This window comes from Lepisosteus platostomus, chromosome 3, assembly GCF_059453375.1.
Source record: "Lepisosteus platostomus isolate fLepPlt1 chromosome 3, fLepPlt1.hap1, whole genome shotgun sequence".
NCBI lineage: Eukaryota > Metazoa > Chordata > Actinopteri > Semionotiformes > Lepisosteidae > Lepisosteus > Lepisosteus platostomus.
Window position 1 is genome coordinate 75758945 of NC_142613.1, and position 18870 is coordinate 75777814.

At 39.1% G+C, this 18870-nt stretch overlaps 1 protein-coding gene across 1 annotated transcript in view; it reads right to left on the minus strand.

The window, feature by feature from the left end:
- Positions 1-18870, minus strand: part of moxd1 (monooxygenase, DBH-like 1) — a 49432-nt gene that overhangs the window by 28568 nt on the left and 1994 nt on the right. Inside the window, exons 2-4 of the mRNA XM_088626858.1 lie at positions 15608-15754; positions 15162-15329; positions 14453-14536 (exon numbers count right to left, since the gene is read on the minus strand). Coding sequence (XP_088482984.1) covers positions 14453-14536; positions 15162-15329; positions 15608-15754 — 399 coding nt within the window. The remainder of the gene's footprint in view (positions 1-14452; positions 14537-15161; positions 15330-15607; positions 15755-18870) is intronic.

The window sequence follows — 18870 nt, forward strand, 5'->3', positions numbered from 1 at the left end:
CAAAAGAATTCAACATTTATAGAGTACTGTACATCTACAGTATACAGTGTACAGTATATTGAAATTCAGGCACTCAAATCTCTCTGCAATAGAGGTGATATTGTTATCCAACCACGGACAAAGGCGCTGTTGTGGTGTGGTAGAAAGACCTACTGTATATATCAATGAAGCCTCCAGACAACATACCAACACTTACGCCTATCATCCTGTTCCACAGGATCCTACCACTAACTACCAGAAGGAAGCGGTATCCACCATCTCTCCTCTCATCAGCAATAAGAGACTCATCCCAGAGGCGAACTGTCTCATTGCTGAACATTCTCAGGCATCTCAAACCTCATTACCAAAATCCACACACTTGACACCCCTGGACTCACCATCGTCTTAGCATGCACCGTTCCCACAGCTCACATCTCAGCCTTTCTCGACAGCCTTATGAGACCACTGGTTGAAGGGCTTCCTTCATATATTAAGGACACCAACCATGCTCTCCAACTTTGGAATGATTTCCAGTTTCAGGACCCAGAATGTTTAATTCTTACCATGGATATCACATCCTTAAACACCATCATTCTGCACCATGATGGTCTTACAGCCCTTAAGCATACTCTGTACAAACTCACAGTGCTTGATCCACCCACCCACACCCTTGTACGTCTTGCGGAATTGGTCCTCAGCTGGAGCATTTCCTGCATAACTTCACCAACTTCAACCCATCGCTCAAATATACAGTTAACATATCTTCCACTACTCTTCCGTTTCACTACATTAAACTATCCATTAACCATCCACGACTCTCTACTTCTGTCTATTACAAACCCACAGATTAACACAGCTATCTCCAATACAGCTCCTTTCACACCACACATACTAAAAACTCTCTCCCTTTTCAATAGTTCCTAAGGCTCCAGCCACTTTGCAGTCACAACATGGACTTCCAAAGCCAAGCCCTCTAAATGCACACTTTTTCAATTAACAGAGCATACCCCACCCATGTTATTGACAGGGCCCTCTCCCGAGCCAGAACCAGCCATCAACCAAAATAGGAACTCCTGGACTCACAACCGGATTCCATTGGAGCTTCCTGCTTCCCTACCACCCTTTATATCCCCAGGGCCAACTTAATGACAACTTCCTCATCTTCCTCATCCCTCTCCCTCCACTTTGACTGCCCCATCATCTCATTTCACCGACCACCTAATCTGCGTAACCTTGTTCACAGCTCCCTTGAGCGCCCTCAGAAATCATCCACACCAGTCCCTTTCTCCTGCAACAAAACTTGCTGTATCACCTGTAAATATACAGAATATCCAATACCACACACATATTCAAGGCTTCTCTAGACAATTCTGGATCACTCAGATGAAATCTTGTGTTTCCAGCAATCTGGAACCTGCAGAAAATGCCCAGCGCTTTACGTTGGTGAGGCAGGAAGGAGATTGGGAGAGCATGTCAGGGAACGTATCAGGGCTGTGAGATCTCTTCAAATCCATAGTTTCCTATTTCCACTCTGATGGCCATGATCATATTGAACTCTCCGTCTGCATTCAGAAAGAGGGTTTTGGAACCCCAATTGCAGAAAGACATCCAAAACAATTACAAACTCGTTTCCTTCTAATCCTCTCTATTAATTTGCATGCTATGACTTCACACCTCTCTTTACCTCTCTTGACTTCACACCACTCAAGTGTCGATACTGCTTCTGGCCTGCTCCCGCCTCCTCTCCATTCCCAGCTTTTGTTCTCCCATGGTTCATCTATTGTCGGTGTTCCTCTCTCCCACACCCGAAGAACACAGCCGATACATTGTGTCTCTTTTCTCTCCTTTCCAGCATGGAATAAATCTTTACTTGTTCCTTTGCAGCCTATGCATGCTGACGCAGCTGCTTACTTGAAAGTGTATATAGTTGAGCAAGTTTTTTGTGGTACTGTATTATTGTATTAAATACAATATAAACTTTTTACAGTATACCCATCTGTTACGTGTTCGACTTCCCGTCTCGGGAAGGCATCCCTTTCGGAAGCCCTGACCTCGGTCATTAGGGGAAAACGCAAAGCATCCAGACACAATTTACCAAAAACATTTCCTGTCCACTACCACACCCCTCTTTAACTACCATACTTAAGGCTGAATTGCTGTAGTCTCATTGCTCAGTATTGGGTTCCTCCTCTTGGGCTAAACTTCCTGTTTGTCAGCAATCTCCTCTGACGCATAAGTACTTCCTGGTTACCGGACTTGGCTTCTCTTGACTACGGCTTCTGGATCTCGTCTGTGATAAGCACCCAGTGCTTTAATACGGGAAAGACCCGCTGTCCCGCATGCGGTCCACTACACTTGAGAAAAAGGGTATTTTGCCCGTAACATAATCTAAAAGGCAATAGGTCAGTCAACATGGTTTCAGAAAAGGTAGGACTTGCTTAACTATATCAGAGCGCAGATTATGGTATTTAGATTTTCATAAGGCTTTTGGCATGCACACTGGGGTAATGCAGTTAGCAGAGTGCCAAAGGGATCTGTATTAGTTCCACCACTTTTCTTAATTGATATCAGTGATTTAGATTCTGGTATAACAAAATATAGGAAACATACAGTAGGTAAGCAATAAAAAGGAAAAAAGAATGTTAGGATGTACAGTATAATTAATGGCATAGAAAGCACAGCAACCAGATACAGTACATTCCGTGGCGTAAGGGAACACCCTACTCCAAAAGGCTAAAAGAGCGAACACATTTTGAACAGGGAAGAATACGAGAGTTTAGAATCAAATATTAAAAATCCACAAAGTCAACCTAAAAGACCTAGTTAGAATGAAGAGCTGAAACAATAACCAGAGAACATAAATGTAACTACAGTATGTGGAAGTGCATTTAAACTTAGAACAAGAGTCGTTTCTTATGATGCCAATATTGCTTCTTTCAAGAAACAGCAGGATAAGATCTAATTATCTACTAACAAACAAGCTTTAGGGCCTATCTGATACCTCTCCTTATGTTCTTAAAAATAAAAGAACACGGCTGATTATTTATCTAATCAGTGCTGCTTTTAAGACGGGGCCCATTTAAGAAGTTCAGTGTACCATGATGACACAAGTGGATACAGAGAAATGCTTTTAAAACTGAGAACAGGATGAACGTCTTGATATTGTACATACTGTAGGGTTGACAGTGTTTGGAACAAATGACCCTGCTTTGTTGTTGAAGCTGATACCCTGGCTTCTTTCAAATAACAGCTGGATGGGATCTTTGGATGAGCTGAAAGGCTTCCTCTCATTTGTAATCTTTCTTATCTGTTTATATTGTTCTAGCATTACATCAGTAGTCCAACAGGATTTGGCACATCTTACTCTTCATCTAACACTTCTGATTACTTCATGCTTTGGTAATAGAGACACTGATCTATTTTTGTGTTGGGCCATTGTTTGCAGATGAAGATCAATAAAATGTCCATAGCTCAGTGATCCTGTCAGAGAAAAGACACTTTCCCTTATTTATTGTGTTTTGAGAGTATACTGTACATTACTACTTCTACCTATAGAACTGCCTTCATAAAAGAACATAATTATTATTATTATTATTATTATTATTATTATTATTATTATTATTATCATTAATTAACAAATCACAGTTGTATCATAAACACAGTAGGTAATAGGAAAGTAAGGCATTCTTCAGGGCATGTTAAATATTTAGAAAAAGAAAACCTCATCCATTGCTCTTTTAATTGTATTTAATTGTTATAATTTTAATATAATGTAAGTTATAGAGACAAGTTAATAGATATTAGATGCACTACTGACCTGTACAAACATTCCAGATGTTTCTATCCTTTATACTGTATATACAGAGATCTGATGTACAGAACAACCTTTTCTATTTCTTTGGGAATAGGTTTTAAGGGCAGCCTCTTTAATGTTAGTGTTGCACTGCAGTATCTAGTTCCCTGTAATTAAATGCTTTGTAAAATTATAGCATGTTTGAAGGTATTGAACATGATTAAGTACAGAATGCATGTAATTTGAGGTTTGTACATATACTTATAAAGGGCCACACTGGTTCTAACTACAGTTCTCTTAAAACAAAACACAGGTGTACTTTAAAACATGAACAAACCTGAGTGAATACAGGAAAGACAGATCCCAAACGAATGACTAACAACTGCAAAAGCAGACGCTTATCTTGAGCTTAAGCTCTAAAATGGGAAATGCTGCCAATGTACTTTTCATCATTTATGATTAAAGTTTAAATACAACTGTTAAAATAAACTACTGTATGAGCTGAACAATGCAAAATACAATATCCCAAAGTACACCCAATTGCATAGGAATGCTACCTATACCTATACCTACATGTAGCATTCTGAGCAAGTCAATCTAAATTTACATCTCCCTGGAGTTTTTAGTACATTTGCAACCACATGTTTTCAAAAAAGTAATTTAGCTTGACTGTTAAAGTGAAACAATTGTTTCCCATTAGAAAAATCTCCTCTGCAAGACAAATCTCGTCTGTGTTAAAGGGTTACCTCAAGGGAACTGGGTAAGTCTGGTGAGGTGAATGCAATTAGTCTGCTTTTGAGACTACTTTTCTCTCTCTATTAGCACATATATACACTGGAGGACTAAGTGAGAAATTCAGCATGTTAGTAACATACTGTAGAATACCCCTGATAGATTAACTTCTATCCTAATTTCAACTGTTGAATTAATATTAATCAAATAAATTAAATGAGTCAGCATAGATCTAGCAACTGATGTTTGGTGCAGAGAGGAATACTATTGTAGTTCCTGTTATAGTCACAAATAAAACATATATGGCCAGTTAAACTTCAAAAGCTAAATACAGTACCTAATTTTGTGATATGAGAGATGTTTCTATACTCATACAAACAGCATAGTTTGGCTGGAAAATTAAATGATTCTTTCGGTCAATAAAAAAGAAAGTGGTATGTATAACTTTAAAGAGATTCAGCTTCATAACAAACTAGCAAATTACTATGTAATATGAGCAAAATCAAAAATAGCATGTAAAAACAAGTTTTATGGAGATATTTGGTCAATCAACATATTTCATATGAAACCCATTTAAAACCCATTCAGGATTAAAAACACTTTATAACGAACATCAAATAAATGCACAATCATCAAGCACAAGAAAATAACTATAAAAGTAATTTAAATGAAACACAATAAAAATGGTCATAGTCAATATTTCTGTTCCAAGTTTTTGAGACCAAGTAGGATTTATGCAAAATGTGCAAGAAGTATTGTTTGACCAGGATGGCAAAATGTTTGGATTACAATGACAGATTTGACTTTGGAAACAAAGACAAAGTGTTTAAAGAGAGAGAACCCAATGTTAAACATTGCCAAACAACCAATTAATAGGGCAAATTATCAAGAAATCTTGTAGGTTCACGTGATTCTGTTCCACACACTTGTAACCCAGCAGGACAATGGCTCTATATATCTGTATAGTCTACAAAGGAGTTTCTAAACAAAACATTAAAGCTCTGGAATGGTCATCTCAGTTCAGTAGCTGGTGTGGAATAACATGAAGGGTGCTTCTGCAAAAAGGAAACTAAAGTCGAACGCTGAACTCTAAGCCGTATGTGTTGAAGAGCAGGCAAAAATATCTCTGGAAATATGCCAGGAAAAAGTTTAAAATACAAAAAAGACTGCAATTAACACAGGAAGCAAGGTGTGGATATGCAAAATACTGAAGTTTTCACATATACTAACAGGCAAAAATGTAATTCATTGAATAACATCATTTTCTGACTCCACGATGGCTCAGATGGCAAATACAATGTCTTGCAAAAGTGTTTGGACCCTTTAAAAGTTTTTAAATGTTGTTGGATTACAAATGATACTTGCACATCTTTTTCCAATCAGCATTTTAATTGGAAAATCACATGCTCACACATCATGTTCTTTAAGTAAAATATAGTTATCTTTAAGAAGGTCAAGAACTGAAAAATGCAGCATGCATAAGTATGCAGACACCACACATTAATATTTAGTAGAGCCGTAATTTGCAGCAATAACAGCTTTAGGGCTTCTGGGGTAGGTGTCTACCAGCTTTGCACACTGGTTAGGAGTGATTTTCACCCTCTTGGGAGATTTGATTCAGCTCATTCAAGTTTCTTGGACAACTCTTATGGATTGCAATTTTCAAATCATGACACAGATTCTAAATGGGGTTGAGGTCAGAACTGAGCCACCAAAGGACATTCACCTTTTTAATCATCAGCCACTCCAATATTGATTTGGTCCTGGGCTTGGGATCATTGTCCTACTGAAAGGTGAATATTTTCCAAAGCTTCAGTTTTTTTAGAAGACTGAAACTAGTTCCTTTGCACTATTTCCCTGTACTTTGCTTCACCCATTTTCCTTCAATTTTAACAAGATTCCCAGTCCCTGCTGATGAGAAGCCTGATGCTGCCACCACCATACTTTACTGTAGGGATCGTGTTAGGTTTGCACCACACATAATGCTTTCGAATTTTGGCCAAAAAACTTTATCTTGGTCTCATTTGATCACAAAAACATTTCCCAAATCTTACCAGGATTACTCTTGTGCCATCTGGCAAACTCCAGATGGGCTTTGAGATGGTTCTTTTTGAGTAACAACTTTTTTCTTGCACCTTCCCATACAGGCCAGTGTTAGGCAGAGCTCTTGATATGGCTGATACAGTAGATGCGCCTTTCCTCCACTCTCAGCCCCTGTAATCTGTAGGTGTTTCCAAGTGATTGTTGGCCTCTCATTGGCTTCCCTCACAAGCCTTCTTCTTGTTCGCATGCTGAGTTTTGATGAATGGCCTTTTTTAGGCAGTGGCTGGGTGGTATGACACAACTTCCACTCCTTGATTACTGAGCCAACAGTGCTCACTGGGATATCCAAACACTTTGACAGTTTTTGAATCGTTTTCTTAATGTGTGCATTTTTACCAGTTTAGCTCCAACTTCCTCGAAAGCTCTTAGTCTTCATTTTCATAACCCTTCCTTCAATTCCGGTTTCTTTAACCTCTGTCGTCATGAAGTGCTTCGAGAGACTCATTCTGCATCACCTCAAAATCATGACTGGTGCCTTTCAGGACTCACTGCAGTTGGCCTACAGAGTTAACGATGACAATGCCATCAATTTGGCTCTGCATTACATCCTGCAGCACCTGGACAGCTCTCACACTTATGCCTGTATTTTGTTTGTAGACTTTAGCTCTGCTTTCAACACTATCATCCCTGATCTACTTCTGGATAAACTAAGGTAGCTCAATGTTTCCCATCCCGTCTACCATTGGATCCACGACTTCTTAACCAACAGAAATACAGCACGTCAGGGTGGGTGACCACATTTCGGACCCCATCCTTCTCAATACTGGCTCTCTGCAGGGCTATGTGCTTTTTCCCACAATCTACTCACTTTACACCAATGACTGTACATCTAACAGCGAATCTGTCAAACTTCTCAATTCTGCAGATGACACCACTCTGGTTGGTCTTATCTCAAACGGTGACGAATCCACATACTGGGAGGAAGTAAACTGCCTGGTGTCATGGTATGGAGTCAACAACGTGCAGCTGAATACACAAAAAACTGTGGAGATGGTCATTGATTTCAGGAAGAAGCCCACCCCTCTCCTTCCTTTGGAAATACATGGTTTCACGGCTAGCAGAGCAGAGTCTTACCATTTTTTAGGAACTGTCATCCAACAGGACCTTAAATGGGACAGGAACATCACCACAATTTCCAAGAGGACCCAACAGTGCATGCATTTTTTGAGACATCTTAAGAAATTTGGGCTGTCACAAGCGCTGCTAGGCTAATTCTACTTACATCCTCTAGTTCTGTTTGGTTTGGCTCTGCATCATCACACTCAAAGCGGAAATTATAGAGCATTGTGCGACGTGCAGAGAAAACCATCGGCCGCCAGCTCCCCCCCCCACACACAGATCTATACTCGTCTAGGATGAGAAGGAGGGCGGGGAAAATCATGGCTGACCCCTCACACCCTGGCCACTCTCTCTTCCAGCGTGTTCCCTCTCAGCGGAGGCCAAGATGGAGAGCCCTAAAAACTGGAACTAACCGACAGCTGCACAGCTTCTTCCCTCAGGCCATAACTCTTATAAACAAGGACACTTTTTTATCCCCCCCCCGAGGGGTGGCACAGTGGCTAAGGATCTGTGGCTGTGGCTGGAAGGTTGCTGGTTCAAATCCCTCAGCTGGCAGAGGAATCCTACTCCATTGGGCCCCTAAGCAAGGCCCTTCACCCCAACTGCTCCAGGGGTGCCGTATAAATGGCTGACCCTGTGCTCTGACCCCCAGCTTCTCTCCCTGCCTGTGTGTCTCATGAAGAGCAAGCTGGGGTATGCGAAAAGACAAATTCCTAATACAAGAAATTGTAGATGGCCAATAAAGTGGCTTACTTCTCTCATCTCTCCTCTGTGATCAGTTGTACATTTTCATTTAACGGCACATACTACCAATGCTTTCTGTAAATATATGCAGTATTACCATACATTTTATTACTCAACTGTATATACTTTTAAATTATACATATCACTGAACTTTGTTTTTATCTGTAGATTTATTTTTTGTTACTTTTATCTAATTTATGTCAACACCTACACCAAGAGAAATTCCTTGTATATCTTGTACTTGGCAAATAAATGTTTCTGACTCTGATTCACTGCCTGACCGATGATCCTTAAACAGACAGGGGTTTTATCCAGTAAATGTGACAGTACCTCAATGGTGCACAGGCAGAGGCCAATGATAACACAATGGCAATTCATTAGGGATATTTTCAACTGTGTGAACAGAGCACCGAGGTCTGAATACTGGAGCTAAGCAGAATATTTCAGTTTCTGACTTTCCTTAAGATATCAAATAACTCTTTTTGTCTTTAAACAAATTCTGTTTGAGCATATGAGTTTGCAATAAAAATACTGATTGGAAAAAGATGTTTAAGTATCATTTATAATCCAGCAACATTTGAAAACATTTAAAGGGTCTGAATACTTTTGGAAGGCACTTTATAATGTTTGATTCAGTTTAGCAATCTTATAAACATAAGGAACAACCACAACCAGCACTGATATGGACTGACTCCAACAGTAGTCATGAAACTATGTAGCAGTAACTGATACCTAGTTATGGGTGTGACCACCTTCTGCCTGATAAATCCTTGAAACCTAAATGGCATTAATTGACAAAGGAGGCTCATATGAACTGAACATGGTGAGCTGCTCAATGATGCCTGCAACAACTTGAAAATGCAACTTGAGATTGTCTGTCACTGAGACTGTTTGCAGTTGAACACAACAAAACTCCACCTAAATGTTTTCGTTTTCCATTGGATAGATAAAAACACTTTTTCAGGGGTTTAATTCTGCAAGGTTGGATTATTTTAATGCTCCATTTTTGCAGAATTATCTAAAACTACACTTAACAAGTTACACATATGCTCAGTTTTTATATGCTAGACTCCTAGCTGCCGAACAGGTCATGTGGAAGTAATCACATCTCTCCCATCTTGGAGTCCTTGCAATGGTCTGTTAGGTTTCAAGTTGATTTTCAAACCTTTCTGCTTGTGTTCAAGACTACATGGCTTATCTCCAAAGTATCTTACTGATATGTTATCAATTTACTCTTACACACCTGACCTTCGTTCAGCATATTCTGGTTTACTATGGCTAATGCACTGTTTGTTGACATGCATGTACTGTATGAATGTATGAATAAGGATTTTTGGTTTCTCTGCTTTTGTAAAGCACTTCAAGATAATTGCTTTTACAGGTACTATATAAAATAAAGTAATTAAGTGTTCAGATGGTTTTCTATTTGGTGATTGTGAATATAGTATCTGGTAATCCTGACAGCATTGTCATGTTGGAAAATGAGCTGTCACTGATGTTGGAAGAAGGATGTCACCAGCTGTTGTTCATAAACTGCTGGTGACAAAAGTGCCCTCGGGCTTTATTGTATGACATTCCTTAAGATTATGTCAATGATGGTTTTATTGCTTCTCAGTATTTTATTACCCATATACGAAAATTATTTTTGCATATTTTCATTGTATCTGAATCTCAAATTTATACCTAAATGTAAAACTAGGTATAATGGAAATGGAATGGAATAGAAATTAAAGAAAACACTTTCTATGTGTTCTTCACTTTTTAAAATGCCCATACTGTACACTTTCATATATGTATATAATGCATATACGTTTCTCCTTTATGTCTTAAAACTAACAAGCTACATTTTAGATTTTGTAAAATTTTACAGAGTTTTGGAGTTTCTGTTTTTTTCCCATTTTATCTTAAGTTCCTCCTATTATGTGGAATTTATGGAGGTCATAAATCTTAGCCACTTCCACTTAGACATACAAATTTTTAAAATGTTATTCTTGCTCACTCTTTTGCAAGTTTCTTTATGCATGTTACCATTTTATGCTTGTTCTTGCCATACTGTCTTGCAATATTCAGATGCTTCCTAAGGTGTCCCATTTTGTGACAAAGTGATGCATTCCATTTTTTAAACTTAATGTCTTTAATTCAAAGTTTGAATGCTTCAATTGAAGACGTCTTATGGTATAAGTAAGGGTTCTTCAAAAAATTTTAATGAAAAATCTTCAACAAATTAAAATGAAAAAGCCGAATTACTGTATGTTGGTATGTAAACCTGTGAACTCAATATTCAATGGACGTACACTTGGCACCAATCAGTTAGTCTCGATAAGAAACGTTACAGAATGGTTTGGTGTAGTTTTATCACATTCTTCCTGACGGATGTGCTCAAGCTCACTCAAGTTTCTTGGAGATCATCTATGAACTGCGGCTTTTAGGTTTTTCTTTAGATTCTTCATAGGATTCAGGTCAGGATTTTAACTGGGCCTCACTACTGTAGGCTATTTTTGCTTTCTTATCATGAGTCCACTCCATTGTTCCTTTCTCCTTCGGTTTTGGATTATTTTCTGGCTAAAAAGAAAATTCTGTCCCACTTTAGCTGGCTTTCCTCTAAGACAGGGGTGCCCAACCAGTCAATCGCGATCGACCAGTCGATCCCGGAGTGCTTGTCGGTCGATCAGTTGCAAGAATGTTACTTTTTTCGATCCCCTAAAGATTCATTCAGATCTGTGCATGTAATGTCATACATTTAACTGCCCTTGTGTGTGTTTAACCCTTGTCGAACAGGTTGGAAAAGTGCTGGCTGACACTGGAAAAAAGGCTACAGGAGCTCCGTAAATAGTGTTGTGTGCGCTGCCCAAGAATGGTCTCTTGGTTATTGCAGCACGAACCCCACATTTGCTACAGTGCATAGTGGAGTGAAACAGACTGGATAAAATCGCCAACAGTTTGATAAGTTTGATTGCCTATTTGATAGTTGTAGTGTTTGAGCGAAAATGAAGCAAAGAGGCTGAAAACGTACCGTTACCACAAGGAATGGGAGCATGATTTTCTTTTGTACTTTTGCATTCAAATCTGCAATGCTAGCGTCTATGCCAAAAAAGGAAATATAAAACAACATTTCAAAACTGCACACAAAACATATGATGTGGACTAATAGTGAGTTACGGAAAAGAAAATTGGAAAAATTTAAATCTCAGCCAGCAGCATTCGGTTTTCACGAGGCCTAATGCAAGACGGAAAGCGGCAATCATCGCATTGTTCCACGTCCTGGCTCAACACAATAATAATAATAATAATTGCTTACACTTATATAGTGCTTTTCTGGACACTCCACTCAAAGCGCTTTACAGGTAATGGGGTCTCCCCTCCACCACCACCACTGTGCAGCATCCACCGCTGGCCATAGACAAGAAGCATCCGCCATAGTGCGCCAGAACGCTCACCACACATCAGCTCTCAGTGTTGAGGAGAGCAGAGAAATGAAGCCAATTCATAGATGGAGATTATTAGGAGGCCATGGTAAAGGCCAATGGGAAATTTGGCCAGGACGCCGGGGTTACACCCCTACTCTTTTCGAGAAACGCCCTGGGATTTTTAATGACCACAGAGAGTCAGGACATCGGTTTTATGTCTCATCCGAAGGACAGCGCCTGTTTACAGTATAGTGTCCCCGTCACTATACTGGGGCATTAGGACCCACATAGACCGCCCCCTGCTGGCCCCACTAACACCTCTTCCAGCAGCAGCCTTAGTTTTTCCCAGGAGGTCTCCCATCCAGGTACTGACCAGGCTCACACCTGCTTAGCTTCAGTGGGTTGCCAGTGGTGAGTTGCAGAGTGACATGGCTGCTGGCCATAGACAAGAAGTCATTCAGGGATCAAGAAGTAATACAAAAAGCGTTTGCTGAGGCTGCTGACTTGGCTGTTAGGAGATTTCAAAAACAAACATTTTTGGCGCGGTTCAGACAGCTGTCGCCCGAAATCAAATAGTTTCTCAAGTCGTCTAAACATGATGAATATGACCAATTAGAGGATGACCAGTGGCTTCTGGATTTAGCATTCCTCACAGACTGAATGAACTGAATGTCGAGCTGCAGGGATAAAATAAAAATGTAATTGGCATGATCAGCACCATGTTAAAAAAAATTACAAGTGTTCTCAAGTAAACTTCTCTGTGCCAGTGCTCACATTAAGGTAGGATATTCTTTTTTCTAAAATGGGGGACATTACTTGTTCACTGTAACATGAGTCACTTGCTTTAATTTGCTGTCATTTTAGTGATGGGTATCGTTATTGTACTGATGTGCCCACAGTCGGTTTTTCCTATATCAGAGCTTCAAATTCACACTGGTAGATCACGCTGGTCTGGCAAATGAAAAAGTAGATCTTACATTAAGAAAGGTTGGGCACCCCTGCTCTAAGATATTCCAGTGCTTTTCTCTATCAGTGTTCCCAACAGTCCTGACTAGATGAGAAGCAGAACTCTAACATAATGCTGGCACCACCATGCTTGACGAGAAGGATAGTGTTAACTAAGTGATGAAGTCTGAGTCAATTTATTGGGTCTGCCCCAGATGTAATGCTGTGGATTTAGACCACAAAGTTCCCTTTTTCTCTTTGACCATAAAGCCTTTTGTAACATACAGTATTTGTAGTATCAGGAGCAGTATTGCAAACCTCATGAAGGATTTGAGATGTTTTCTTTCTCAGTTCCATACCAGCTACATTGTAGAGCAATCGGGATATGGCTGACCCATGGACATTTTTCCCATTTTGGCACTGAACTCACTATAACACTTTCATATTCACCATTGGCATTCCTAACCAGTTTCCTCTTTGTCTAGCTACTCAGTATCTAGGCAGTGTCTGGGTACCTTCCACTTCTTAATAGTTGACATCACTAAGCTCAAATAAATAGTAGAGTTTTGTTTGGTTTGCCACATCAAAGTGTCTGAATACTTGTGGTATTGTGACTTCTCCATTTTTCTTTAATATTATCTTTTTACTTATTTCTTTTTGTTTTTTGCTTTAAATATGTGGAATAGGTTGTGCATATACCAAATATTGATTGCTTCTTCAAAGAGTCATGATCTCCAGCTTAAAAGGAACAAAATGCAGAATTCTTCAAGGCATTGTACCCTCCGTGCAGCTCTCCGTGACTCTCTGATCAAGGGAAATCAATCTGTGGCTCTCCTGTGACCTTATGAAGCCACACAACTGAAGCCTTTTACAAAAGCCACATTATCCTTGATATCACTACATCAGTGCTGCCTAAAACTCAAAGTACAAACTGCTATTGCTGCTGCCATATCACAGCTCTCCCAGTGGTCGGTCCTGTCACACCAACTTCCACAGATCCCAATCTAGAAGTCCATTCGTAACCTTTGCAGCTGCTCAATGACTTGTCAGCTTGCATCTACAGTAATGTCCAAGCAAATCCAACCATGCTGATCTCCTTCCTCAGGATCCCTGATCCTGACAAGGCATCTTCATGGAGCTAAAGTGCAACCACACCCCTCTATCCCACCTTCTTTCTAGCTCTTTATACCTATCTTTTCTCTCTCTCTCGTCCCTCCTGCAGTTCCTGCCTGATAAAGTACACGGTGCCTTTTCCACCTCCATTTATAACTTTTTCGCTCGCTTTTCAGCATTAGATGCCTTTGGCCCCAACAATGTCTTTAAGTGTTTTGCCTCTTTCCCTTCCCCATCCTTAGTCTTTCTGGGAACACAGCCACCCCTGCAGGCTCGAATCCACAGCTCATCCCAGCCCTTGCTGCCCCTGTTGCTTTTGCTCCTTCAGACATCCAAGCTGGGGCCCAAGCAGCAATGGCAATAGGTCACCCTCCCTTCTCCAGTGGCATCCGACACAGCGTGCCATTTCTCCCATCCATCCCAGTTGAGATGTTCCCATAATCAATAGCGGTCCTACCCACCATGCATAACTGAGGCAATTAAGCTTGGTTTATGGACTATTAAATAAGGATGGAAATATGTAATAGTGTAGGCTTGTTGACTCTGAAACTGGAAAAAATAAACATTCTTCACTTACTCTGATGACATGATGTTTTCTGTCAAGTTCTGGGAATTTAAACAACTGGCACCAGTAGGTTGTATCCTTAAAAGGCACTGGAACCTGTTTTATTGAAATGTCAACATTGAAATTAGTAAAAAAGACAAAACATAATATTCAGTAATTTATGTCACCATCACTTTTTCAGATAGTTTCCTTTACATGGTTTTGGTTTTAAATTGTGCAATTTCTTTCTATCCCTGTCTGTTTTTTCGGGGCAAGTTCTATCCCTTTAAATTCGACTGCTTCTAGTTTCTCACAAATCCCGACAAAAATAGATAGTAATAGCATAACAGCCTCCGGGAAGAGATTAGTGAGTTCTTTGGTGATAAAACTATCAGATCAGAGGTAGATTAGTGCAGCATTTAGAAATGTATATCTGTGTAAGAAAATTAAAGTAATATTCTATTTTTGCTTTTGACATTACACAAATATTTAATAATCAAAGCGTTTCCATTAATACCCATTCATGGTTATCATGACCTTTTTGCTTGTACTTGCCTTTCAAAGACTGAGGTGAAATGCACCTGGTTGTCTTTGGAAAATGTCAAAGAATTTGAATTAAAAGAGGTTGTGAGATGATAGGAACATCACAGCCTACATGTGTAATTTAAAAGCCATACACCCTTTGGAGTTAAAAGGTTTTGGACCCTTTTCAGTTCAGCTGATCCCAGCAATTTCTACTTACATTAAGGTTTCTTAAGTCAAAGGAAGCCGTCTCAGAGGGGGCAGCTGTATGACCCCCAGGGTTGAGTAACCGCAGGCTCTTCCTTCCCCTGTTTACTCCATGGTATTGTGGTCCAGCAGCTCCACAATCCTCAGTGTGATAGGCCCATATCACTCTCACAGTGCTCTCCTGGTTATGAAGAACACAAGCAGTGATTAAAGCTGCTATTTCTAACTTAGTGAACAGGTATTTTAGCAGTGTTTTTGATGACAAGATTTCCTTTGATTCATAACTGATGGACATGCCCAAGTCTTATATTTCTTCTTTAATGTCAGATTAATTGTGATATATTTGCCCCCAAAGCAGGGTTTGCTCCAATGTTTTTAGTCACTGAAAAAAATTAAACCGTTTGATTGCTCACTGGCTGTGTTGTGCAGGGTTATTAAGCAGCCTTTTCAAGCACATACCGTAATGGGCTTGTCATTTCTGTCACATGTGTGGAGGTCTCTGCTGAAAGCCAGGACAGTGTGTGTATTATTCTCCATTGCGTACTCCAGATGGTAATTCTGCTGATCGTCTTTGCGGAGTTGTCTGCTCGTGCTTACAAAATAGTCCTGTTGAAAATATTACAAATGAAACACGACAGACTCCCTCTAGGGAATTTTATCATTTTGAAACGATATTATTTCAAAACAAATGCTTTTGAAATAATATGAAATATTGTTCATTACATTTCTTTAACCCCTTTCTTCCTACAGGACTGCAGAATGCTACACAAATAGGTGGGGACCTACGTCTTCCACATCTGAACAGCAGGACCCACATGGGTGATACATGTATACAGAGACAAATAAAACCTTCAAAAGGCTCTGTGGTTATGTTTGTTCTTTTTATTGCATCTGGTGCTGAGTATTTTCATTGTTAAAAGGGTGGTGATAACTTAAAACTTCGCATTAATTCCCACCCTGGAGCCAAATTAAATTGCTATTTTGTCTTTGTGCAATTTATTAAACATTTCGATAAATTATATTTTACCACTGATTTAATTACTCTAAGCTTCTCTTGTGCTGTCCGGGTTCATGTAGCATTTCCGATCCTGATCCCTTTACGTCCGCGGCGAGACTGCTATAAACCCTTTCAGGAAATGACAAAAGTGTTGAGTATCAAAAGTAACTTATTCAGCAACAGAACTTCACAGAGGTTTTTCATCACCTTCCTTTTCCTTTCCCCTTCTTTACAGCACATGGAGTCACCTCGAATCTCAAATCCACCTTTAACCCAATCAGATGTCTGTGGCAACTCCCACCCCTCAATTCTGGCAGCTCATACTTTACCTCATATGGGCATTGACTCATAAGAAGCTGTTTAAGTCTGGCATCCACCAAGAATGTTTAAATCTTCAAATACGAACTTTTATTCGGAAAACAAAACAGTGCTAACTGGGGGTGTTAACCAAATATGTATTGATGAATCCTACTGGACAAAACCTATGCAAAACCCTGTGTGGAAGTCCATGCCAGTCTTGACAAGGAATAGAAGAAGTAAAAGCAGACATACTCTAGCACTCATACTGTACAGTATGTATATACAGTATAGTAAGAAAATAACTCTACTCACTCTTTGTATGCACTACCTAAATACAGTAGCTATCCATTATAAAAAAGCTACATACAGTATATACATACAGTAAGGCTCGATCGGAAAAAAATGTTTTTTTTTTAATTTTGCAGCATGGGACTTACCTTTGACATTATGTTCTGACATGTGATGAGATCACAGCTTGGTATATTTCTGAGCCGTCGGATGACCGTATTATACAATAGCATTGTCTAAATTAGATACCACTACTAATATTTGTTCATCTATCTTATCATAATAATGAACTTTAAACTTTATTTAATATATCAATGTAAGCTTTAGTTGAACTTTATTTTTATATAGTACCTTTAAAATATATAAAATATGATCTCAAAGCACTTTAACAATATTGTACTGTAAAAAGAACATAAGAAAAATCACATAGACATATATGAAAAAATCAATCGTTAAGAGCCCTTATATCAAGCTGGGTTTAAAAACAATGTTGACAATGAGTTCTTTTGTATTGTTCTTTTGGGATGATGATGTTAACAAACAAAAAGACCTGTTACTCACTAAAAAGTGGGCACGAAAGTAAACAGATGAAATACTGACTAAATCATAAAATGCATAGCCACCATCATCACCAAAATTACCTTCAAAACATTCACTTTGCAATAAAAAAATGCACAGTCCCATCAAAGCAATGGTTTGATTTACTGTAACAGAAGGGAGGAAACCAATAACCCCAATTAGGATGCAATTAGGATGACCAATCAGAGAGAACTGGAAATTTCTACCTCAATATCAGTCTAGTGTGGATCTAGATTTCGGTATCATCTGCACAGAAATTATATTCCAGTCCATGTAATTTCAGTATTTGGAAAAAAGGAAATGCATAAGTAAAACAAAACAGCAGAGGGACCAGTATTGAGCCCTGTGGAACACCAGATGTAGCCACTCCAACCTCAGAACTAAAACCATCAAGAGTAATAAAATGACAGTGCTCAGCAAAGTAAAACTTCAACAATCATTTGACCAGGCAAGTATGATGATTTGATTACAGTGTCAGACAGGGGAGTAAGAGAATTAAGTGCACCCAGATCACCTGCCATGAGAGAATTACTAGCAACTTTATACTATATGACAATCATAGCACTATGTAATTGTTTGAATCCAGAACAAAATGTTTTAAAAAGTTAATTTATCATGAGATATCAAATTGACCTGCACTGCAACACTATATTCTATTTTTTTTTCACAAGAAAAGTAAACATCGTGACAGATATTTATATACAAGTACTCCGTAAGTAAGAAGTAGCTACAGTATACGCTTTTTAATAATCAAGGAACTTCCAAAATAAAATCGAGAAATGCAGAATATTGGTGCTTATTGACTCAGGAATCTACCTTTGCCTTGCATTGTTCTGAGCCCAAAGTATGACAACAAAGATGTTTTAGAGTACACACAGACATTTCAATGGGTTAGAGGTACAGTATCAGAATATGCCGCTACAAGTATCTCTCCTTCTTGTATTACATTAGAAGTTTAAGAGGCAACACTGAGAGGACTGATTTTTGAGATTGTCAGTGTGGCATTACAAAGATATTTTGGAGTTTATGTTCATTCATTCTGAACTGCAGTTTGGTACATTTTGCTTGATATGTGTTAATCTGGATTTCGCCTATAATGTCGTTCTAGGACATAGGTTGCAACTTTGCAGACAATGCATCTCTCTTAGACATGAGATGTACATCCCTGATCTAGAAGGATGCATCTTCATCTTAGTACACCTTTTACATTAGTATGGAATTGCTGTGATTTTCCTGTTTCCTATCTGCAATGTCTGATCTTCTGCTACTGTCAGCCCCAGGAACTTCATGAACAGGCACTGCCACGCCTGGTTCATGGGGTCTGACAAAATCATTCATCTGGGTGGTTTGGCTACAGGCCATTTATCAGTAAGACTAGAGTCTTACTCATCATAAAACAAACATGATGCTTAAAGGGCAAGAACAAAAACACAACCAGGAGACATCGTTGTACTTTGCAGTGAATTTTTTATTTAAATGCTTCTGTGCATTTTGAAGTGTACTTCTTGAGTTTGGAGAAAATGGTTGATTACATTTTGAACACTAATATGTGTAGGCT